We start from the raw sequence: 25,046 nt of genomic DNA on the forward strand, positions 1-25,046 counted from the left end.
ATGTAATGTAGAGCAAAGGGAATACAGTCAATAATATTGTAATAATTGCTGTTATAAGAATAACTTAGTATTGTAATAACTAGAATAATAGATCAGATGTATCACAATGATAACATCCTGAGGTATATAAATGTTGAATCTATACTGTTTACACTTGAAACTTAATATCATATTGCATGTCAACTGTACTTTAAGAAAAAATAAAATCAAAAAAGAACTGAACACAGTAATGTTTGTGACACCACAGTGTTTGATACATAGTACTATCACAGTGGATAGCACTTGAAATTATTTTTAATCATGTACTAACTCTTTCTAGTATTTGATACCACAGAACATTGTCCTTATACTTTGTGACTCTCAGGCCTGTGACCAGTTAAGAGTTAAGCTGCCAACTGTTCTCTAGTCTTTCATCCCTTTGCACTTTCTTATTCTCCCAGCTTTCCACATATTCATACAGCTGCAAGAAGCATCTACAAGCCTACATTTCCAAAAATTTTCTTCCAAGTTTCAAACATGTTCCACTCATCTACATTTTGGCTCCCAAAACCAGCTGTACACCAGAACAATGAAATACTACTTTTAAATATCCTGGATTCTCGCCCAGATCAGACTTGATTTTCTGCAGTCATGAGCATTACTGCTTCTGGTGAGAAGTCAGGGCTTGTGCACACTGGTGCACAGAGCCAAGGGTCCTCACGCATGCAGTCGCCTTCTGTGCAGGTGGGGATTGACAGGGTGTGTTCCCAGGGATACATGTGCCCCCCTGAGTCTGAACGCTGACCTGCAACCAAGGGAGAGGCTATGGAAATGCCACCAAAGAAGAGATGTGAGGAAGCCTCAGCGGTGGCTCCGACTGGGAGCAGGAGAGCCAGAACCTGCTCAGAGATGAGCACCGCTGGGTGCAGCTTCCCTGCCCTGGATCCAAAATCCTTGACTTCTCAGGGTAAAAGGCCACCGAAGGGGAGGCCAGGTGAAGACTATGGAAAAGCACACTGACAATGGCTTATCAGTGGTGAGGCAGGACAGGTGCAGCGACAGCACTTGGGCTCCAAAGTCCGACCCCTGGCTTTGAAATCTGGTTTCTTTTGAAGCCATGTGACCTTGAACAAGTTATTAACCTCTGTGAGGCTTGGCTGCATTATCTTTAGACTGGGGTGGCTCTGAGGATTAAATGAGCCAATTCGCATAAAGTGCTGAACAGAGTACCTGTCAGATGGTAAGTGCTTCATAGCTGTTAGGAATGATGATTCCAGCAACTTAATAAAAAAAAACATTTAAAGCTCAAATAAATCAAACCAGGTAAGAGGGAACAAAATCTAAAACATCAAAACAACAAAATAATACAATGCCTCCTTGGAAAAGATGTTGCATTAATTAAGGATCTACGTCCAAGAGCCAAAGGTCTTTTAGTCTTTACGTTTAAGTAAAAATAAAAGAAGGAAATGTGTATGTGTGTGTGTGTATCCATGCACATGTTTGCATTCTTCAGGATTTCAAATGGGATGATGGGGGATTTCCTAGGGTTACACGGTAAGTATTTTAGCCTCAAATGCAGTGTCACAAATCACTGCACAAGGAGCTCATGGATGCGAACAGCTAAGGTTTTCACGGTGTGATGCTCCAATGATGAGGCGGTCTTGGAAATGCTCTTGGAAGGAATAAGCCACAAGCCAGGGAAGAAAGCAGGAAAAGCAGGATTTGGGGGGCAGTGCTTAGCTGGGGAGAGGGGTTTGACCAAGAATCTAGGGAGTAAACCTTTAATCCAAACAGCAGTGGCCCTTGGTCCTCAGAGACCAGAGAGCCTGGAGGAAACAGTGTGGCCCTTGGCTGGAGGCCAGTAGAAGCCCAAACTGGCTTGGGTGGGCTGAAGGAGGTGACACAAGGGCACAGCTACAAGGACGTGCCAGACGTACCACTGTGTACCCAGGTGAGTAACCACAGGTGCAGGCAGCTCTCCTGTTGCACCACGCACTTCACTTCTGAGAGCTGCCTGACCACACCCACTCTCCCTTCCCCCACCTCTGCCTGCTCCTCCGGAGGTCTCTGCCCCTCAGCACTGAGTGCCTCTTTCTAAGACGGTGTCAGTCTCAGACTAGAAGAAGGTGAGCTTTAAACTTCTCTTGTACTGAGTGTTCTTTTCTTTAAAAAATAAATTTTTATTGATTTCAGAGAGGAAAGAAAAGGGAGAGAGAGAGAGAGAAACATCAATGATGAGAGAATCATCTATTGGCTGCTCCTGCACTGGGGATTGAGCTCACAACCCCGGCATGTGCCCTGACCAGGAATAGAAGCATGACCTTCTGGTTCACAGGTCGACGTTCAACCACTGAGCCAAATTGTTGGGGCAATATGCTGAGCGTTCTGCACACAGATGATATTACAGACTTAGATACTTAGCTGAGAAAGAACTTCCCTTGCCTAGTGCTACCTGCAGAAGCTACAAGTTCCAATTTTGAGGATCACAGTTCAAAGCTCTGATACTTACTAGTATGTACATTTACCATTTCAGGGCCCTAGGTCAGTGGTCGGCAAACTGCGGCTCGCGAGCCACAGTTTGCCGACCACTGCACCTAGGTGAACAATGGGATCAGGGAGACCTGGTGTGAATCCCGCCGTTGCACTTATCTGCTCTGCCACATGGAAGTAATTACTTCCCCTCCCTAAACTTCAGTTTCCTCGGCTAAATGGAGATTATATGCACTTTGCATGAGAAATGATGAATAAATGCAAAGAGATAATGATAGGAGATAAGAGCATGGATATAAGCAAAGTACCCCATCCGGCCCCTGACACACAGAAGTCATTCAATAATTGCAACTGTTGGACAGTATTGCTGCTGGTCTGCATATTAATATTCCAGAGACCTAATGAGGTTGATGGGATTCATTGCAAACTGAAACTGAGGCCTGGATGAGCCATTTAAAAAGCAATTTGCTCCTGCTGTCTGCAATTCGCACTCCCCCTCCGCCCCCCCTTTAACTGCAGGGGCCACTGGACAGTGCAAGTGAATGCTGTAAACAGTTAACAGGGAGCGTGACAGTGTTGGGGAAAACTGTAAAATTCCTGCCCCATTACTGCGCAGTTAGTGAACCTTCTATCTGCCATCCGATTTCCTCTGCTCGATCGGTTTCCTAATTGTCTAGAGTATTTGATGTATCTGGCCCAGGAAGGAGGCCTCAGAGCAAGGTTCTGGGAAGGAGGCTTTCATAAGTGTCTGGTCTGTAAGACCACAAAGGAAAGAGCCTCAGCCAGGACCGGCCATGCCGGAGGTATGGTTCCCCACAAAAATGAGAGCAATGCCTGCAGGTGAAGGCAAGTCTCGCCCACAAACTGGAAGCCAAGCCCCAGGTCACAAAGGTGTCTGGAAGGCCTTGCAGCTGCTTTCCCCAGTGTGCAGAGGAATAACAAAGGAGTGTCAATAAAAGCAGGCCCTGCTTCTCCATACTTGTCAGCTCACTTACCTGCTTATTCACTGTGGTCTAGTTAACACCTATATTTTACTTCTTAGTCACTGGCTCCTTCATTCATAATTAGTTCATTCATTCCACAAATGTTTTATGAGGCATCTGTGTGCGAGGCACTGTTTGGGCCATTGAAGATATATCAGGGATAAAAGGGACAAAATCCCCTGTCCTCAGGGGCTTAAATCCCAGTGGAAAGAGACAGACAGATGAAAATACTTACAGAGAATGTGTAAAGGTGATAGGAGCTTTGTAAAAATAAGAAAGCAGGGAGGACAAGGACATGCCAGAGAGAGGAGTGTGATTTTAAGTAAGATGGTCAAGGAGGCCTCACTGAGAAGGTCATCTTTTATTTTTAAATATATTTTTATTGATTTCAGAGAGGAAGGGAGAGGGAGAGAGAGAAACATCAGTGATGAGAGAGAATCATCGACTGGCTGCCTCCTAGGGATTGAGCCCACAACCTAGGGATGTGCCCTGACCCGGAATCAAACCAATGACCTCTTGGTTCATAGATTGAGCTCAACCACTGAGCCACACTGGCTAGGCAAGAAGGTGATATTTGAAGGTGTATATGCTCCAAGCAGGCTAGGCCTCAGGATGCGATCTGGGCCCACACTGGATACCCAGGGAGTGACCCCAACCAAGAGACGTGGAGTGGAAAGGCAGCCGGAGCATGCTCACCTCCTCCAGCCTTCGCCGCTGCTCCTTCTGCTCCTCTATGCGCTTCTGGCGCTCCGCCAGCAGTTGCCGCTTGTGCTCCTCATTCTCCCGCTGCTGCTGCTCCAGCTGCTGCCTCCGCAGGGCCTCGGACCGCTCCTTGTTGGCCAGCTGCAGCCGCAGGAAGTCCCGCCGCAGGGTTGACTCTCCTGGCAGGTTCAGAATGGAGCTGTGGGCAGGACATAGAAATCAGGATCCCACATGGGGCAAGAGCAACTGCTACTGTGCGTCTTGGAGGAGGAGTTCAGGGCAAATAAATCACCCATCTAAAGGAGCCACTTGCTCAAGCACAGGCTCTCAGGTCCTCCACTAAGTATATTACTCACCCCCAAAAGAAACGAGTCAAAGTAAGAGACTAGTGTACGGACTCGCTTTCAGTTGACTACTGCATACACGTGCTGTCACCCTCCCTAGAGGGATGTCACATTCCTAGAGGCCACACCACTCTCACCCTTGTGACATGGCAAAGATCTCTTTCTAAAGTCTTTAGTGTGTGTGTAAGCCCTGAGCACCAGACCAGCTTATTTTCATGTTTAAGAAAGGCAAGAACAAAGCCAGAAAATAAAAATTAATCGGGAGCTGAGGGAACTCTCCTTAGAGGAGTACAGGTCACCCTCACTCACATCACCTCCTTGACTTCTGTACCAAACCACAGGAGGCAAAGGGCAGGCTGCTCACGTGAAGATGTGATGAAGATGTGATGAGCCAGGGAGGGGAAGTGTGGAGCCAAGGTTGACAGAGCAGGACTTGAACCCAAGTCTGCCAAGTCCGAGAGTTCAGGACTTGTCTTGTGCACCGTCCCCCCGCCCCTCGGTTAAAGTGAAGTTAAGTGGTTTGGTTCTGGCCACATGCAACTGGGACTTCAACCAGCTCACTGATCCTAGATTCGCTTTAAGAACTGTGAGCCTCAATCCACCTCACTTGCAAAATGGCCATTAGGCACATGTGTGTGTATGTATGTGTTTGTACGTGCATGTGGCAGAGAGAACAAGGGGGGCAGAGGTACAAAAAAACACTGGTAATTGAGGGCTGTCCTGCTCACCACCCAACTGCATGTGTATAACTCAAAGTCACGGACACAACAGCCTGACAGGTAGAAAATGGCTTCTATCTATACTAATAATAGAGGAATATGCAAATTGGCCGGGACGCCATCATGTAACCACCAATCAGGATGGGGGCGGGGCCATGGTGGAGAGCTCTCAGCATGCCTGCGCCGGGAGTCCAAAGGGTGCAGAGAGGAAGGGAGGGCAGATAGGCAGTTAGGAGGATCAGGCCAGGGGGGGAGAGCAGTTAGGGGGATCAGGCCAGCAGGGAAGAGCAGTTAGGGGCATCAGGCAGGCAGGCAGTGCTCACCACTTCCTTGTGCAGTAGAAAACTTTGTATAACTTTGGACTCCCCCAAAACTTAGTTATTACTCAATATCCATCAGGTATTGGTTCTAAGACACACCCCACATCCCCTTGCAGATACCAAAATCCAAAGATGGTCAAGGCCCCCGTATAAATGGCATATGTCAATGCACATAGTCAGCCTTATGTATCTGAGGGCCTGGGCAGTTCAAAACCATGTTAAGGGTCAGCTGTATAGAGGTCTGTGGTGGGGACAGGAGTGGCCTCTTCAAGTAACTGAGATCCAGCTGGTCTTTCCAAGAGCAGAGGGTACTGGGGGCTAATTCCAGCAGGTCATAAATGCAAGAAGTTCATCAAAAGGTTGGTGGACCTTGAGGCTTCAGTAGGGCTGAAGATACATATTATTGCCTGCCCTGACAGCGGAAGGCAGTTCCCCAACCTGACAATGCCTACTGTATACCAAACCTTACCTTTTTATATGTATATCTGCTTTGCTTTAGGGCAATTTGTGTTAATAAAAAGCCAGGGGGTCCAGAGATTCAGAGAACTTGATTACTGAAGCTAGGTCTCCTCTGGCTCCCCAAAATGCCTTCCAAATTCATATTTCATGTCTAGTCTCTTTATTAATTTACTCGCAGCCCCTTTTCCAAATTCCTGAGCCCTTCTAGATACTGAGAAAAACCTCAGCAAGAGGGAATGACAGGGAGAGTGGTAGAGGAGGTCAGAGAGACAGGGCAGTGAGGGCAGAGCCACACAAGGAAAGATTAAGCAGGAGAGTAAATTTGATTTGTTTGGCTGCTGAATGGATGACAGTTTGCAGCGGGTAGGAGGACAAGCAAGGCCACCAGCTGGGCTGCTACTGAGATGGCTCTGGGGTGGAGACTTCAGGGCGGGAGTGGCAGGGATGGAAGTTGGGAGAATCATTTGGAACAGAGTTCATGAAATCTGTTGGTGGATCTAATGTGTGGATTGAAGGATGACTTGCAGGTTTGATCTTGGCACCTGGGCAATGGTGGTGAGAACAACTGAGATGGAGAATGCTGGTGGGAGGAGCCGCTTTGGTGGCAGCTGATGAGGTGATCATTCTGTTCTGGAGACTGGATAGCATGCTATGTGAGATACTGCCAGAAAATGACATAAAAAGCCTTCGTTTGTGACATTCCAGACAAGAGATAGTGCTTGGATTCTACTAATAATCCTCCCCTAAAATGCACAGCCTTTGTGTAGAACTCTAAGCAAAGACCAAATGACAATGCTTATCTATGCAGGCCACCTGCTCTGTGCAAAGGCAGGGGGCTTCTGGACCCTCACATGCACACGAGGATGCTGGGTCAATGTCAGGTGATCTGATCGGCATTACTGACTCCATCATGAACTTGGTGTGTGACCAGGTTGCCGCCCTTGGACTGTTACCTCATTTCTAAAATGAGATAACCATTGTCTCTTTCTACTTTTCAGGATTTCATGAAGATTATTAATTAGATGTGTCCATAAAACAGGACTTGCAACATAGTCTTCAGTGTGATATAATGACATGTTACAATTATAGAAATGTCAAGGCATGGCTAGATTGGTTCCCTAAGTGACTGCTAACATGCAGTTTAGCAAGCATTAGTTAAAAAGGGCTTTTTCAGATCTCTAGAGAGTGATCAGAATGATTGACACGGCCGCCTGGGTGAGCTTTGGAAAATAGTGTGCAACTTCTCTGAAAGCAGGGCATTTGGTTCTTGGCTTCACAAGAATGATCATTTGCCATGTCACTACTTGACAGTCATCATCTCAATGCAGCTAAGCTAGGGGTGTCCAGGATGTTAAGTATCAGCTGGAAGGAAAGAATTATCTTTCAGTCTTTGACCTTGAGAAGTCCTGTGGCGTGAAACAGAGAAAAACCAGGTGGCCCAGCAAGCTCAGTCCTGCCTGCCCTGTTCTGGGTATTTTGGCAATAATCCAGCTAGGTAGGTCTGAGTTAGCTCCGAAAAGGAACCCACCAGCTCATCCTAGTAGTGAATGAACTGGCCCCTTCCTTGGTCAAGAAGCTCCGTCTCCACAATATGGGAACTGCTCCTTCTTCAGGAGCACTGGGTTCTCCTGGGATGGCTAATGAATGAAGACCCACATATCCCAGGGATGTTTCTACTTGTGCATTTTCCCCATTTAATCTCACCTCACATGAACAGCGTTCCCACCACGATATGTGTGACTGTGCCCTGGGCTCACTGAACTGCCGCCAGCTGAATTCTCTCACGAAAGAGAGATCCTGGCAGCGTGAGCACACTGGCATTAATTATTTATAAACACAGACTAGAAGAAAGTTGGAACCAAAGTCAAGTGAAATTCAAAATGTAGAGATGATAATAATTAAGCAGCACTTGATTCTGGGGTCTGACACATGACAACAGGAGTGGGCATGAAAGTCTCTATTTAGGGTTCACCTCTAGAGTGTAATTTGATTTTCTGGAAATTGTTTCCTCTTGGATTAGGCTGTGGTGAAAATACTGAGGCGTGTGACAAGAACAGTGGCTGTCCAAATGGGCTTCTCAAAGGTATGAATTGAATGACTCACGTTCAAAAATACCACTTAGGTCTCCAGAAAGATGTAGTTTTAGGTACTTTTAGTTCTGTATCACCCAGATAATTGCCTGCTGCCCATTCTACACATTACAGATGTGAAGAAACAAGGCCTTTGAATAGAAACCATAAATCTTGGGGAACAAGGTAAAGAATATGCTGATTTCCATATTTCCATGAATCTGCCTAGGGAAATTTTCCCAAATGAATGAGCATGTTTATAGGCAATAAATTAAAGAAGACCATCATACTGGGATTCTTAAAAAAATGAACCTATAAATCAATAGGAAGTGAGTCACAAGCACAATCCAGAATGTGGAAACGAGAAGACGTGGCTCTTCCGCTCCTACCTGGGCTCTCCTGAGTCATTCTCCTCCTCTTCTTCCTCACTTCCACTGTACTCATACTCTGTCTCATCTAAAGAGAGATGCACAGAAGGTTAGTGCATAAAAAGGAAACTTAGCCCTGTGAAGCCCAACCTCCTCATTTCATACATAAATAAACTGAGATCCAAAGAGTTGTCATTAATGCTGAGCTGGGACAGGCTCCAGACACCCTGACTTGAGCTCCAAAAGTTCCCATTAGCTGAATCCAAGTACATGGAATTAACCACATCCAAGCCTGTCCCACCTGACTCAAGATCGCTATCTCCAATTCCCGGTGCTCATACAAAGGTGAAGACAAGGAATTGAAAAATCACCTTTCAGTTTGTGTTGACTCACAATATAGAACCACCTAAATGAATCTTTCATTGGCCCAGTTAACTTATTGTCAGTTTTAATAATTTTTCAAGTAGGAATTTTAATATGACTTATATGGACTCACCAATGGTCTTTAGATATCATGGTAAATACTAGAAAGAGACATTTGGCAGTATGTGCTATTAAAAAGATAGTTAAATGTGTTTTGATTGACCCTCTGGGGACATCCATTTAATTCAATTATATGTTAGGTTAACATGCAATAATGATTAAGACTGAGTCTTTGCTTTGCAGGAGATCAAAATTTAATGGACAAGATGGATAAATAAGTAATCAGAGTCCCCGTGACTATAAAGAAAGGGAACTGATCTTTGTTGGGTATCTCCCATGCCACTCACCATACTTGATACTTTACCGACATTATCCTATTTATTTCTCATAACAATCCTTCAACATAATACCCACTTTTCAAGTGAAGACACTGAGATTATAAGAAGTTAAGAAATATGACCAATGTCATCTCATTAATAAATCTGGGATTTGGATTTAGAATTCAATACAAACTTTTTCCAATTTTAAAACTAGTGTTCTTTCCAACATATTATGTGCTAAATAGAAGTACATAAAAATAGCAATACGATATCAGAGAAAGGATCAGCCGAGTCCACTGGTCATGCTGGGGAAGGGGACACGAAATCTTTGGGGAGGAAATGAGGTGGGCCTTGGAAGGTCAGTGGTCCGTTTCCAGGCAGATGGTAGCTGAAACTGGTGAAAAAGGGCATTCGAAGCAACATAACCAACTGACAGTGGCTGACAGTATTACAACGCATGGCATATCCAGGAAACAATGACATGAGTGGTGAGATGTCTGGGTGTGAGAAAAGCAGATGGAGTGAGAAAGACCAGCAGGTCTGATATATCAGGCTTGCTGATCCTTATATAAACCATGCTGAGAACTCTTCTGCGGGTTGCTTTTGATTTTAAGCAAGGAAGGGTAGTGTCACATTACTGTAATCCTTGCATAGCTGAGGGTTAGTAATTACCACTTGGAAAATATTTGTGTGCCCATAAAGGAACTAGAACTGCAACTTGGTTATGTGACCACCAGGGGCATGCTGAGGACTATAGCATCCTATATAATAAAAGGGTAATATGCAAATTGACCCCAACGGCAGAACGACCGGTTGCTATGATGTGCACTGACCACCAGGGGGCAGACACTCAACACAGGAGCTGCCCCTGGTGGTCAGTGGGTTTCCACAAGGGGAACACGCCTCAGCCAGAAGCCACCTCATGGCTGGCCAGCGTGCAGCGGTGGCAGGAGCGGGCCTAAGCCATTAGTTGGACATCCCCCGAAGGCTCCTGGGCTGCCAGAGGGATATCTGACTGCCAACTGAGGCCTGATAACCCAGGGAGTGGGCCTAAGCTGGCAGGTGGACATCCCCTGAGAGGTCCCGGACTGCGAGAGGGCATAGGCGGGCTGAGGGACCCCCCCACCCCCCACCCCGAGTGCATAGATTTTCGTGTACCGGGCCTTTAGTTTCATCATAAACTTGAACACACTTTGCTTTCCATACTATTTAGCCATTAAAGGGATAATTAAATGAAGCTGAAAGTGTGATGACTTCGAGCATATTTTCTAAAATCCCAAGTTAGCTTCATATATTTAGGCTACTTATATAGAGAACTTTCATAAAGTGTTTCAATATTCTACATTAAAAGTTTAATATTCCCAACTTTCAAGAAACAGAGTTCAAAGTAAAATACAGTAAATTTATCTATTAAAGGTAATTATAGCAAGGAAAAAAGCACCCAATTAATCCAATTATTTTTACTCTCTAGGGTAAAACCTTCATTTATCAGGCTTCTTAATTGTAATACTTCTCCAGAATCTGGTTTGATTGCTTTTATAACACTGGCTTAAATTAGCATGCATCAACATATTTTAAGGAAAAAATAATATCAGGCAAAAATATCATAAAGCAATGAACATTAAAATTGTTTGATTCACCCGGCCAGAGAGGATCAGTTAGTTGAGCATCATTCTGTGTACCAAAAGGTTGCCGGTTCAATTCTCAGTCAGGGCACATGCCTGGGTTGTGGGTTTGGTCGCTGGTTGTGGCATGTACAGAAGGCAACCTATTGATGTTTCTCTCTCACATAGATGTCTCTCTCTCCTTTCCTCACTCTAATAATAAATAAAATAAAATAAAATAAAATAAAAAAGTATTAGATTCTATGGTGGCTACCAAAGGGGTAGGAGAGTCAGGGAAGGTAGAAGAGGGTAAAGGGATCAAATATATGATACTAGAAGGAGACTAGAGTATACCTACTACCAGAACTCTTCTTTTCTACTTCGCAAAGAAGGAACACATAAAAATAGTCTTTTTTCTTGGGATAGAGAGTTCTGACTCACATTCCAGAGTTTATATCAACAGAATGCGAAGACAACCCAAGGCACACACTTTATCCATCCTTACAGGTCAGAGAGTTCTCAGAAAGTAATCCTGGATGGTACTGAAAAATTATAGGTCCATAAGGAATCATGTAAATACGAATAGCCAATCTTTATCAAGTATGTCTATGTGCCAGGCATTGTATGAAGCGATTTACACGTACCATAACATTTAATCTTTGCAACAGTGCCAGGCAACACTAATTATTATAATAAACCCAGTTCTATTTTAAAGATTAGAAAACTGGGGGAAGTTTACATAACCATCAAAGAGTAGAGCTAGAATCTGAACTTAATATTTGAGTCTGAAAACAAAGTTCTGCGCACTTAACCTACTTTATATACCCACAGTAAAAGAAATTTCCTTTTTTAGAGAAGGTGGCCTTGAATGGTTGCATGTCTGACATGCCACCCTAAAAAATTTCCTTTAAAATTTTGACTTCACAGAGTGGCCCATGACCACTATTAATAAGTAAACAGTTGAAAAAAATTAGTCCTTTTAAACTATCTCTTAACCTATTTCTTTTCATGCCTAGTTCCTCCAGCTTGGGCTGCCCTGCCCCCAGCTCCTTGGTTCTGATTGACACCTTGTCCTTCTCCATCACAAACAACTGGAGGTGGACCTCCTTTTTGGCTGAGCCTCATAACCTCCTACTCTGAACCTAACCTGATCACACATTTTCCTGAGTCTCTATCTGGCAGCAAAGGAGGATCTCTTCTCTCGAACCTTCACGAGGATTTCTCCTCCTCTCCAAGCAAGTACCTCTGCCTAATCTTGACTCCTACACTGCTCAGCACCCCACCCCTGGGTCCCTGCTCATACCTTGCCACATTAGAAATTAACTTCAGAGGCAAAGAAGAAGGAAAACCAAATAAAAAGAGAGCAACCCTGTCCTATGCTGCCCATCACCTTCCACTACTCCTTCTGGATTGTGAAGAACAAAGGAGAGAGGTGGAGAGGATCGAGGCGAGGAAAAGCGTATCACCAAGTTCTCCCATCCCCATCCTTGGCCTTCCTCTGTATTCTCCACTCCCTGCACACTCAGTGCTCACCTTGCCAGCTCTATAAGGCCTCCTTACTGCGACTTCACTGCCAGGTTCCCCCTCTTCCCCCTCAACTCCACCCCGCTGCCAGGGAGAACTCACCTGTCTATCCCCTGCATTTCTCCCCTTCATTCCCTAAGTCAACCTTCCTACCTCCCAACCCAAGTAGTCATAAAACCTGCCCTAGACCACATGCATGTTTACATTGGTCAGGATGCTAGTTAAGGAATTTTTGAGTCTCTATCCAAACAGTCTGAGGACCTCAAGTTTAGACTGATGTCCTTTCCAATGATGTAGTGAAAAAAACAGTGTGGTATAACAGCCAGAGTCACGAGAGATAAGTTTTTGAATCTATAAATAAAGAAGTGCATTAAATGATCTTCCAGCTTCAAAAGAAAAAAGCCTGGCAATCTCTTTTATATCACTGAGACGATAAGAACATTTATTCTGACTTCCAAATGAGTAAATTAGAAATGAGCCTCAGTGCACAAATTCTTTAAATGTTGAAGACTGCCAGTACCGAAAAATGTCAACTCGATTTTTTAGGTTGTCTGTCTTCTGCAGATCTTTAGTCTTCAAAACATGAATATTCATTTGAATTAAGAAAACCACTTGTCATATTAAACCACTTCATAGTATCACTCAACATGACTCTTTGTTCAGTGCCTGGAAAAGGTGGTATTTCTCTCAGTTCTATTCTCTCATGAAAGATTCCATTCAGCAGTCTCACCCCATTGATGCCCACAGGCCATGATCTCAGAGGCAGCCCCTCACACGAAAGAATAATGCAGGCCCATTAGAAATCCCCACAGTCACCTTCAAATACATCACGAGTGCAGGACTCACTCCATCTTTTGTTTCCCTTGCTGAAATACAAATGTGCTTCTAACCTTTCTCGCCTCGCTTCTTCTTTGTTCTATCGATATGGTCCTTGAGTTGAATGCGGACCTGTCGTTCGTTAGGTTGGTCTCGTATAAACGGATGCTTCATCAGTTGCTCTGTCGCTGGTCGCTGGCTGTGATTCTTTACCAAGCAGCTCTCAATAAATGACTGAAATTTTTTTGACCTGCCAGACAAAAGAGATGAACCACAGATTAAAAGAGAATCCAAAGAAAGGCAAACTTACATTTTTTGAAATGCTAGAATAAAAAATTAGAAAAAGGAAAATAGGTCCAATCAGCCAACGTAGAGATCAACCCATCACAAAGTAGGTCTAGCCCTTTATTAGGTACAAAGGGGTATAAAGGCATCATCACCATCAACACCCAATTCATGCCATCTATGGCAGTGATTATATGTGAAAGTATTTTCTTTTTTTGCACAGTTCATCCATAATATCTCACAGAAAACCAACAGGAATCAGAGAAAGCAAGACCCCATTGGGAATAATAACTGGAAGTTCTATGGGAATGAGAGGACCACAGCTGGGTCTTAGAGAATCAGGAGGAAATCACCCTGGGGAAAGGACAGTTCAGGGAGGTATAAAATCCGTGAAAAACTCCAGTTGGGAGTGAGCACACTATCTGTCAGGGGACACTGAGGTGAGATATCTAAATGAGGCAGAAAACGCAAGGTGGAAAAAGTAAAACCAAGGTTGGATAGAGGAGTCCATTTTGTAAAAATGGGCAAGATTCTTCTATGGGAAAGTGAACTTGATCTGGCAAAATTTTTAACTGGTAATTTCAGAGTCACTTTTGAACTTTGCTTTCCAATGAATAAAAACAGGATGTATGTATAAGCTTGTTATCAACCCATGGACTTAGAAACTTCACTTTAAGGGACTAAGTTCATACCCAGAAGCAAATTACCTCCCTTTAGGAAGGCAATATTTCCTCAGAGATAAACCCTCTGCCACAGACACACAGGGGCAGGGGAGCGCTGGTGCGAAGTACCACACCAATGATTAGGGCAGGGGGTAGAAATGAATGGACTTTAGCTATGATTCACGAGCGGAAGTTCCAAGAATTTCCAGCATGATAAATAATTAAGCTCATGACTCTATAGCATGCCTGTCCAAGGCATTCCATTGCTAATATGGCACCTCAGAGATCTTGGCAGAACCCTGGTCACCCTACTCACCATCCCCACCCTGCTCAGAGCTGGAGGGAACCCATTTTGTGCTCTCTGTCGCCCTCTTGTGAAGCACTGTGGCCTTACAGGAGCGCATTCCAGGAGCAAGCCTTTCCCAAGTTTCCAGGCAGGACCTCGGTGTGTGTGTGTGTGTGTGTGTGTGTGTGTGTGTGTGTGTGTGTGTGTGTGTGTTGTATTTACTTAAGGCCTTGACACCACACAGAACATACTGGTGAGCATGTTCCTCAAGATTCAAATGTGAGAGGACCGTCGCATATGCACCACTTTAGTCCTGCCCAGGTCAAGGCAGTTTCTCACCTTTCCCCATGTTTTGAAAGTGCTGAATTATTGATATCTTTCCTCCCTAAATTTCTAAACTATGTCCAAGCATTTAAAACATTTTATAAAAGTAAAGGTAACCTGCTATGCTTGGGGTCAACTCGGGATGAGTTAGAACTGGACTATAAATCATGATAACAGGATGGACACTCTATGCACCGGGTATGTCCTCCAGCCCATACCTGCTTCCCCCACACTGGAAATCCAGTGTTTGGATGTACTTGAGTCATATTTGTCTCATGAGCACACTACCTGCTCTGACATGTTTGATAAACAAATGATGCACAGATGGTTATTGGACAAGACCTGCCCTAGGGCTACCTTCAAATCTGTGTTTGTGAGGGACAGAGAGGGGGGCTTGGAGAGTAGATATTGTTTTATTATGTTGTCTTTCTCAGGTCCATCAGGTAAATATGTGGAGGCACAAATGTGATTATCACCTAAGGAGAGAACTTGTGAAAAAACCACCCCATAATGAATTAATGGACTCTCCTAAGGAACCAACTGAAGAGAATGAGGTTAACCTGCATAAAGAAATAAACAAACTCCACACGGTGCTTCTCTAGGTAGAAAATCAATATTAGAAAGATGAAAACAAAACAGACAGAAAGCTATTACATATTCACAAAGAATGCAAATGGCAGTTCTCTTTTTCCTGCTATCAACTAGAAGGAAGTGCTCATTTCTCATAAAGTGATCAGCTATTAATTAGAGGATGATAAATACAAGAAATCACACCCAATTTAAAAATGAGATCCAGACTTAATAGACTGTCCATGCCATTCCCCAGTCCTGACACCTCAAAAACTCAGAGAAATCTCCAGGATGAGAATGTGTTGAAGATGTTTAATGGGACCAGCCTAGTTCAGGGTCATTTCTCCAGACTCTCTCCCAGTGGGAAAGAGCCTCAAGAGATATCCAAGAGAACAACTTTGGGTCCAAAGGGTGAGCCAAGATGCAGAACCACAAAACTGGCAATGTGTTCCACATCTGCTTCAAATGTACTGTGTTTGAAGAGAAAATAATGCTTACTTACAAGTCTTCAAAGAAAGCTTCATCGTCTCTTATTTCAGTTAGTGTGACCAAAGAATCAATATACTTAATTACACATTTAATTAAAACTAAAAACACCACCTATGTTGAACACTACCTGGCTATTTGCTGACCGGTCTTAAGGGTTTAAAGCACATTTATATAACTTTATTGTTAGAATCTCTGCTGCCAGTAATTTAGTTCCGTCTTTTTTTAATGCCTAAGATTAGTAATACTAATTTCCCAAGGGTTGGCATGGAGAGATAAATGTTAATGATTGGTGCTTATAGTCTGAGACACGAGTTCTTATAATACTAGTGTCACGGAACACTTTATCCTACCAGATTTTTCCTGTTTATATATTAAATTGTGTTAAAGGAATTAAAAATGCCTGAAAGATTATTACATTAATCATTGCAACCAGCCTGGCTAAAAGTTTTTGGTAATCATAGGACTGACTCCCTACATGCAATTTGACCTTTAAAATTTGTATTTCCCAGAACTATCCTTTTTTTTCTCCATCACTTCCTATGTGACTTTGGGCAAATTATACAATGTCTCTGTGCCTCAGTTTCCCTGGCTGCAAATAGGGAGATTAAGTACTTATCTTAAAAGACTGTTGTGATAACTAAATGAGTTAATTATGAGTTAAATCGTACAAAATACTTACAACAGTGCCTATCACATATAAGTGCATGTATCAACATACATAAATGCTGTAGATATGTTTGCTAATATTTCTGAAATATGGTGTGCAGCTGCTTAAAGAAAATCCACTTGTTGGCTGTGGGAAGCTGGAAATGGCTGTCCAGTGGCAGGTCAGGGAGAGAAGAAGGAACAGGGTGAGTGGAACCCACTGTATACAGCAGGCTGGGTGTGAAGGACAAGCAGAAACCTGGCAGAAGGCTCCATAGTGCCACTGCCGCTTCCAGAGGACAGAACTGAGTTGCCTCCTCCCCTGGGAGTCTGTTCCAGGGAGAGAGAAGGAAGCAGGGCCTGAGCACAAGGGGATCACATGCTGTGCCGGTGCCCAATGGAAGGCTGTTGCTGGGGAGAGAATGGTCTCACATCACAGTGACCCTCGGAGAGGGAAGCAGGAGGGGAGGATGCTCTGCCTCCTCGTTACCAATAGCAACTCTCCCTCTCTCTTCCTGCAGCCTTGGCAACTCCAGGGCTGCCGGCCCTTCTGGCGGTCTCCTTCCCTTCCGTGGTGCAGTGTGCCTGCCTCTGCTCCGCCCGGGTGGCTGTGCCATTCCTGGGTGACTGATATTGATCAAGACTGTTCTCTGAATAGTGGAGGGTGGAACTGTGGGTGGGTGAGAAACAGGAGGGGCTCCGGGCAAGGGCCTGATCATGAAGTGGCATGAGAGGGTCTGTCCCTCATGCTCTAACTGCCCAGAAAAGGACAGGTGCTCACAGGTGGTCCAGGAATTGACCCCTGTACAAGGGGAATCAGGAATACACCACCAGGGAGGATACCACAGCCACAGGGGTAAAGGAGGGAGTGACGCATTTTTGTTACAGACTGATAAAGCACAAAGACCCTCACATAAGCACATGTCAGAAGTCCAACCATCCTGTGAAACTCTGTTTCCCAAACTTCACTACTAATAGTTTGCACCATTATAACCGCATACTAGAATCCACGTAGTATTTTACTTTAAGTCACTTTTTTATGTGAATGAGTTTATTAAATGGCAAGGTTATATCACTACCCCAAATAAGAAGCTGGTATCACCTGTCACAAGAGAAAGCAATAGAAAAACCCCAAATTATAAATGTTCATGTACAGACCTATGAAATCATCTCACATACCACCAGGTGTGTGTATGCACTTAGAGAATTATTGTCTTAAAATGTAGAAGAAAAGTCAGCCAATCTAACAGGCTGACTCTCTGAACTATCACCCACCCTGAGCTGTGCTGCCAGAAGAGATATTACTTGGGTTTGACTACACATTTTACAAATATTTTTTTTAATTTTAATTTTTAAATATATTTTTTATTGATTTCAGAGAGGAAGAGAGAGGGAGACAGAAACATCCATGATGAGAGCGAATCATTGATGGGCTGCCTCCTGTATGCCCCACACTGGGAATCAAACCCATAACCTGGATATGTGCCCTGACCTGGAATCGAACTGTGACCTCCAGGTTCATAGGCCGATGCTCAACTGCTGGGCCACGCTGGCTGGGCTTGACTACCCATTTTAGCTAAGAGCTCTCTACCTTAAAGGTGTGGGGATAAAGACCTGCTATGCAAATCAATGGTATCCCCTTCCCCACAAGGATGCATTCTGAGACCACCAGCAGATGCCTGAAAGTACGGTTAGTACAGAACACTATATATACTATGTTCTTACTTACACATACATACATACATACCTATGATAAAGTTTAACTTATAAATTAGGCACAGTAAGAGATCAACAACAATAACTAAAAATGAAATAGAACAATTATAATAATAACTGCAATGAAAGATATGTGACTGTGTGTCTCTCTCTTTTTAAATATTTTATTGTAATGCAGTCACTTTTCTTCTTGTGATGATGTGAGATGACACGATGCCTACGTGATGAGATGAAGTGGGGTGAAAGACTAGGCCTTGTGTTGCAGCGTTAGACTACGGAGGATCACCTGCTCTGGGTGATCATGGATCATGGAGTCATGATGATGTCCATGGTTGGGGAAATAAAATACTTTTGGACAGCATTTGACTGCAGGTAACTGAAATCTCAGAAAGTAAATCCATGGATAAGGGGGAAGGGGGAGCTACTACTCAGTATGTATTTTAAGAGGAATGATCCATATGTAAATTCACTCACGAAGTCTTAGTGTGTATAGTTTAATCCTGTCAGCAGGACATAGGTATTGGAGTTAATCCCCCCAAAAAATTATCACAGAGAAGCCCTGCCCTTGGATCTGTAAAACACTGAAGACCAAACTCACCACTTCTTAGATTTCAGCCGCGGTGCAGGGTTCCGGGGGATGAGGAAGAGGGCTCGCATCGGGTGCATGTCGCAGAGAGCTGCAAGAGACCAAACAAGGGCCAGCTCCAGTCAGGAGGCCAAACTCACGCCACGCTCATCCTGGCTGTGCAGCCAATGCCGCCACATGGCTCCCGAGGGCACGCATGACCAGTGAGCAGAGGCAAGAGATCACAAAGCCTCCATCTGGTGAGCATTTAGAGTTGATGGCTAACTACAAGCCTCATAAAACACAACACGTTTCAGCTAGAGAGTAACATTTCTACTTTGACTTTATATTTTAGAAAACCAAGTTAAAGGGTTCACAACCTCCCCTTTATTATAAATAACCATCGAAGATTCAAAGTAAACAACATCAAGGGAAATGAAGTTATTTAATGAGTAAAACCTTAAGTGTCAAAACAAAGGATTTTTTATAATCCATGGTCTTTTTCTTACACACTGAAGGCTCATCCAAATACAATATTATCTACATAGATTTTTGGAGTATAAAACACTAGACCAGACACCTTTCCCTCTGTATTTCCAAATATCCTAAATGGCTTTTCAGGGTTTATGATGGTGTTTTGTTTCATTTCATTTCCTGGCCCCAGGAAGCCCACAGGATTAAGGCAAATGAAGTCTGGCAGGAAAATTATAAAAATATCTCAACTTGTAAACATGACATTATTGTTTATAGTGAAAGCACTCAAACGTTCTTATTTTAAGTACAATATTTCACTAGTTTACTTTTCAAACATCTGGGAGTATCTTTTCCTTTGTGCTTAGAATAAGAATATATTCTCCCCCAAAGCTAAAGAATTCTGTGGGTTGAAGCTTATTTTTAGCCCTTTCAACTACTTATCAAGAGTGACAATATGGTTTTGAGACTGTAATAATTATTTTTGTGATTCATAAATGCCTTTTAGCATTGTGGATGAGGGGAAGTTGTCCACAAAGACTCCAAATCAATGAAGCTACAGATAAATTCTATCAACTCTAGGGTGATGACTTGAAGGTACAAAGAACCACATGCACATAACAACCTGTCATGCAACTAGGGGCCTCTGAGAAGCAGCCACCAAGGTGTTATTAAATGTGAGAGGGGGCAATTTCTGCCTCAAAGGAAACAGGGAGGGAGCTGGGGAAGGCTGAGGGAGTCATCAGATTACTGTGCACAGCTGGTTGGCTGAAGGTGAGAGGGAGAAAAGTAGGCAGAAGTGTGCTACAATCTAAGGAAACTAAGGAATAAAACTGAGGAGTGAAAGTTACCTACAAAGGAATGCTGTGCCTTCCTGAAAGGGGTCTGCCTTAGATCCCCGCCACGCCCGTCACTGATGGGGAGTGGCCCTTGGGAGGCACAGCCTCAGTGCATGGCAGCAGCGAGGCCCTTGGTCAGTTGTGCCTCCTGCAGGGGAATCTGTGAGGCGCTGCTCATGGCCTGGCAGAGGCTCTCTGCAGTGCATATTCCAGATCTCAAGGAATAGTCCAGATTCTGGCCACTCTGCCTGAAATAAGCAGGGAAAGCTAAAAATCTAAACATCAGTATTTTAATAGAAGTGGAAGCAGTCGGGTATCAGTGTTTGTGGAACACATGCACTGGAAATCAGCGTTGACGTATGTGAGAGTTTACAGTCTTTGTGGGTTGGTCCCAGTTTTATGGTAAGTGGAGAATAGTTCAAGAATCAACTACACACTGAATCTGTAAAACAAGTAAGTTTCCCCAAAGTTTGCCTCCCCTTTCTCTTTTCCTTTTCCCTCATAAATTCAAGATCCTCACACCACTCAGAAATGAATGGATTTATGGTTGATTTAAGATGACTGCTTTCTAAACACACAGCGAGAATCCATGCTGGGCTCGGTGTAGCAGAAGGAAAGCTACCTGGGCTCCTGGCACGGAAGCTTCAGTACCTGCAGAGCGGACAGCAACCGATTTCACCCAGAGGAAGATACTTACGGGGAGCACCTTCTGCCATTTCGATAGCGGTGATTCCCAGGGACCACAGGTCACTCTGGAAGAGAAGGAAGCACAGACACAAGCATGAATGCAGTTGCCAAAGGAGGACTTGGTTACACCTGGTAATTGCTTCAGAACTGCCCGTGGGGAAACCACTCAGTCATCTCTTTACAAACCTATTACAGCGGCGAAGCTTCAAAGTCGTCAGAGCCTCATTCAGCTTTCATTGACAATGCCTTTCACGGTTTTAAAAATTAATTTGTCATTACTCGGGTGGTGGACCCACACTACAATATACAGATGATGTATGAGAGAACTGTACACCTGAAACCTATATAATTTTATTAACCAATGTCACCCCAATAAACTCAATAAAAATGAATTTACTACTCAAATGTCTCTCTGGCTTAAACCATATGAAATTGCTGCGATTCGACTGTTTTCTACACAGTCCTGTAATTAACTGCACATGTTTGAAGTGTATGATTTGCAAGGTTTGACACATGTATACTCCTGTGAAACCATCACTATAATCAAGAGGAGCAAGAATCAAGTGGTTTTGTACTGTGAAATGAGGTGCAAATATGAAGGTGGACATTCGGAGGGTTTCCATTCTAAGCTATTACAAATAAAGCTGCTACATTCTTCACAAGTCTTTGTATGGACATATGCTTTTATTTATTTATTTATTTTAAGAAAACACCCACGTGTGGAATGATATACATCCATACTGCTTAGCCCAAAATCTGGCACACAGTGGCCTCCAGAATATTAATTTCCTCCTCCTCTACTAAAAGGTGAGACTGCCTTTGCCTGTTCAATTTAACCTTCTCTAATTTCCCTCTATTTGGTTGTAGCAGACACTGTTTGTTGGCTAACCCAACAGACATTTTCAACCCCCATTTCCTTTGTGGTCTTCATTTATGAGGGTAGGAAAGCTAAGTGTGTTTGTCCAGACTTCCCTACTGCTAAGGATGACAATTAAGAATGTGGCACTAACTGGTTTGGCTCAGTGAATAGAATGTTGGCCTGGGGACTGAAGAGTTCCCAGTTGGATTCCAGTCAAGGGCACATGCCTGGGTCATGGGCTCAATCCCCAGTAGAGGGTATGCAAGAGGCAGCCAATCAATGATTGTCTCTCATCATTGATGTTTCTATCTTTCTCTTCCTTCCTCTCTGATATAAATAAAAATATATTAAAAAAAAGAATGTGACATAGTTGTGGCCAAAGAGACACAGGCAAACATCTTCTGGGAGTTTCTGAGAAAACTTTTGCTTTTCCTGACATAAGTGACAAATACAGCCGATGTCTTGACAATTCTTCCCCATGTCTTCATGCCTTGAAGAAAAGCATGCTCTTCAAGCTACAGCATCTGTCTTACAAACATGTGGCAATAAGTCAACAAACTAATGATGGCAGGACAGAAAGGTAGCAGCCTGGGTTTTAAAGACAGCAAGGAGGGCCCACACCAACTCTGAGCTGCCTGCCTTTAAACTTCTGAAATGTGAGTATAGCCCAAAGCATTCCTTACTGATAGCATGCACACAGCAATGATTTGAAGAAGCACATTTTGACAGTAGGGAAATGGGGAGAGGGCCCAGTTGTTAGGTGAGCCTGGATTTATCCCACAGGAAGCAGGAAGGGTCTGTGAAAAGAGATGCTGCCTTTGTTCAGTTCACAACATCTCAGATCCCCCCTAAGGTGGCTTTGCCCAAGCTCCCAAACTCCTTCAAACCAAAGGTCACACCATCCTGACTCCTTGAGTATTCTGTCACGTGACCAGGCCCGAAATGGCTTCTTTAAGCCCTTATTTGACGGCATCATTAGGATCTTTTTTTCTTTTTCTTTTTTTTTTTTTTTGCTGGGGTTCTCTTGTTTTACAAAAAGAACATTTATATTCCTGGCCATATATATACCCAGAGCTGCCTGTAAGCTATGCTTAACTGCCCACGCTAGAGAGCAATAAGCGTCCTTCACAGGGCTTGTTCAAGCCTTTGGGTGCATTAGCAAGTCCCCGAGACATTTCAGAACTTAAATACGGGAGAAAATGTTCCAATTACAACTGGCAAGACAGATCACAGGAGAAGAGAAAGGGAAGAGGGAGGAACAAGATGAGGAAAGTCCGGGAGAGATAAGTTTCCTTCATGGCCATGGTGTGACTCATTTTGGCAGGAGCTCGGTAATTCATTATTTCAGAGGTGCGGTGCCGCCTGCCCTGTGGCATGATTAATAGCCCAGTCTTGTGCGCATTACAAACAGAACAGAGACAAATTCTAGTGCCTCTGAGGAGGCGGAGGCAAGCACACCACTTCCGGCGGGTGTGTGGGGGGGGTGGGGAGGCATCTGGCATGCAGGCAACTGGAGCACAAGATAGCCGCAGGCCTTGGGGGTGGGGCTGTCCAACATGTGAAGAAAAGAATACGTTCAGATGGCCGAACCAAGCGCACAAAAGAGAGGCAGGGTAGCACACGGAAAGAGCCCAGCGTGCCCTGAGAGGCAGAGAGAGCCCCTGCTGGACAGCCGGGCTTGGTGACTTGGGCAAGCCACTTAATTCCTCGGTGCCCATTTCCACACCAGTAATGTGAAAAGAACACCTACCACAATGCTGTGGACATAGTGAGCATTTAAAAAATACTGGTGCAGACAGACCCTGAGGACCAGTTATCATTGACTGGCAAATCAACCAGCACACTTGAGTCAGGTAAAGTGGCAACAATGCTGGCTGGGCACACTATACATCTCTTACTTTACTGACTTAAAAGAAAAGCAAGGCCAAGCAGCCCAGTGTGGCTCAGTGGTTGAACATTGATCTATGAACCAGGAGGTCACGGTCCAATTCCCTGTCAGAACACATACCCGGGTTGCGGGCTTGATCCCCAGTAGGGAGTGTACAGGAGGCAGGTGATCAATGATTCTCTCAGCATTGATGTTTCTATCTCTCCTCTCTTCCCTTTATCTCTTTCTCTCCTTTCCTCTCTCTGAAATCAATAAAAATATATTTAAAAAAATAAAAGCAAGGCTAGTTTGTGTGCATGGTGGCGGGGGGGTACAGGACAGAAAGATATGAAATAAACATTTTAAGTTCTCCACCCACACGTCATAGAGCAATGGACTGAGGAAGAATAAGACTCCATTATGTGTACTATACTGTAAGTTGCTCTTCGCACTGAACATGCTATTTTGAGATCTGCCCAACTTCAATATGGACACTGCCTTAGGCTAGTTTGTGTGCATGGTGGCGGGGGGGTACAGGACAGAAAGATATGAAATAAACATTTTAAGTTCTCCACCCACACGTCATAGAGCAATGGACTGAGGAAGAATAAGACTCCATTATGTGTACTATACTGTAAGTTGCTCTTCGCACTGAACATGCTATTTTGAGATCTGCCCAACTTCAATATGGACACTGCCTTGTTGCTTAAATGGCTCCATCGTATTCCGCTGGACAGATGCGCTAGTCTATTCAACCAACTCCCTACTAATGGGCTTTTGGCTGCCAAGAAGTTTTTTTAGTGAGTGGTTGTCTTAAAGCAGTAAGTATAGGGCTATAAATTACTTGACAAACCCCATCCAACCAAATGAAATTCAAATTGAAAAAGTAACAATTTAAACAGCCGAGGAATTTTGCAATTTTATTAATTTCAAATCTCTTGAATGCTTATTATGAAATGAGAAAGCTTTCATTATTGCCCCACACACTTATCAGGGAAATGAAACCTTTCCTTTTGCTTGAAGTGTTTTGACAGAATTTCTGAAAACAAGAAAGGAGGGCCTCTGGGGGAAAGTGAGCACACCAGGCAATGAGATTCTGGCGCTTCTCCTCAGAGAGGGGCTATTTTCAGGCAGCACTTACTGTGCCCAGGAGAGATCAGACAAAACCAGGCTGCGATAAAAAGCATGAGCTCTTCAGACTACTTTTCTACTCAAGCCCGTATTTTAATGAATTATTGTAGTTTTTAGAAAAAATTAAAGCAGCCTTTAAAGATATCTTAGACAACTTAAAGAATCCTACATAATAAAAGCCTAATATACAAATTGACCGAACGGCAGAATGACTGGTGGAACAACCAGTCGCTATGATGCGCACTGACCACCAGGGGGCAGACGCTCAACTCAGGAACTGCCCCCAGCCTGCAGGCCCCAGGCCAGCCAAGGCTGGTGCCAGTGGGGGGCCCCCTTGATTGCCTGCTGGTTGCCCCACAGATCGGCCCTGATGGCTGGCCAGGCCTAGGGGCCCTAGTACATAATTTCGTGCACCGGGCCTCTAGTACATAATAAAAAATTTACCATTTTCTCCATTTTTAAATGTACAGTTCAGTGGCATTAAGTGTATTCACAATATTGTGCAGCCATCACCTCCATCCATCCAGCTG

The 25,046-nt window shown here is 44.0% G+C and overlaps 1 protein-coding gene across 8 annotated transcripts in view; it reads right to left on the bottom strand.

The window, feature by feature from the left end:
* TNIK (TRAF2 and NCK interacting kinase) overlaps positions 1–25,046 on the bottom strand; it is a 346,282-nt gene that overhangs the window by 82,966 nt on the left and 238,270 nt on the right. For all 8 annotated transcript variants that reach the window (XM_006764113.2, XM_006764112.2, XM_006764109.2 and 5 more), the window contains exons 8-12: positions 20,670–20,724; positions 18,696–18,774; positions 13,195–13,370; positions 8,455–8,521; positions 4,149–4,353 (exon numbers count right to left, since the gene is read on the bottom strand). In XM_006764113.2, the coding sequence (XP_006764176.1) occupies positions 4,149–4,353; positions 8,455–8,521; positions 13,195–13,370; positions 18,696–18,774; positions 20,670–20,724 (582 nt within the window). The remainder of the gene's footprint in view (positions 1–4,148; positions 4,354–8,454; positions 8,522–13,194; positions 13,371–18,695; positions 18,775–20,669; positions 20,725–25,046) is intronic.

This window comes from Myotis davidii, unplaced genomic scaffold (assembly GCF_000327345.1).
Source record: "Myotis davidii unplaced genomic scaffold, ASM32734v1 scaffold115, whole genome shotgun sequence".
NCBI classification, from domain to species: domain Eukaryota; kingdom Metazoa; phylum Chordata; class Mammalia; order Chiroptera; family Vespertilionidae; genus Myotis; species Myotis davidii.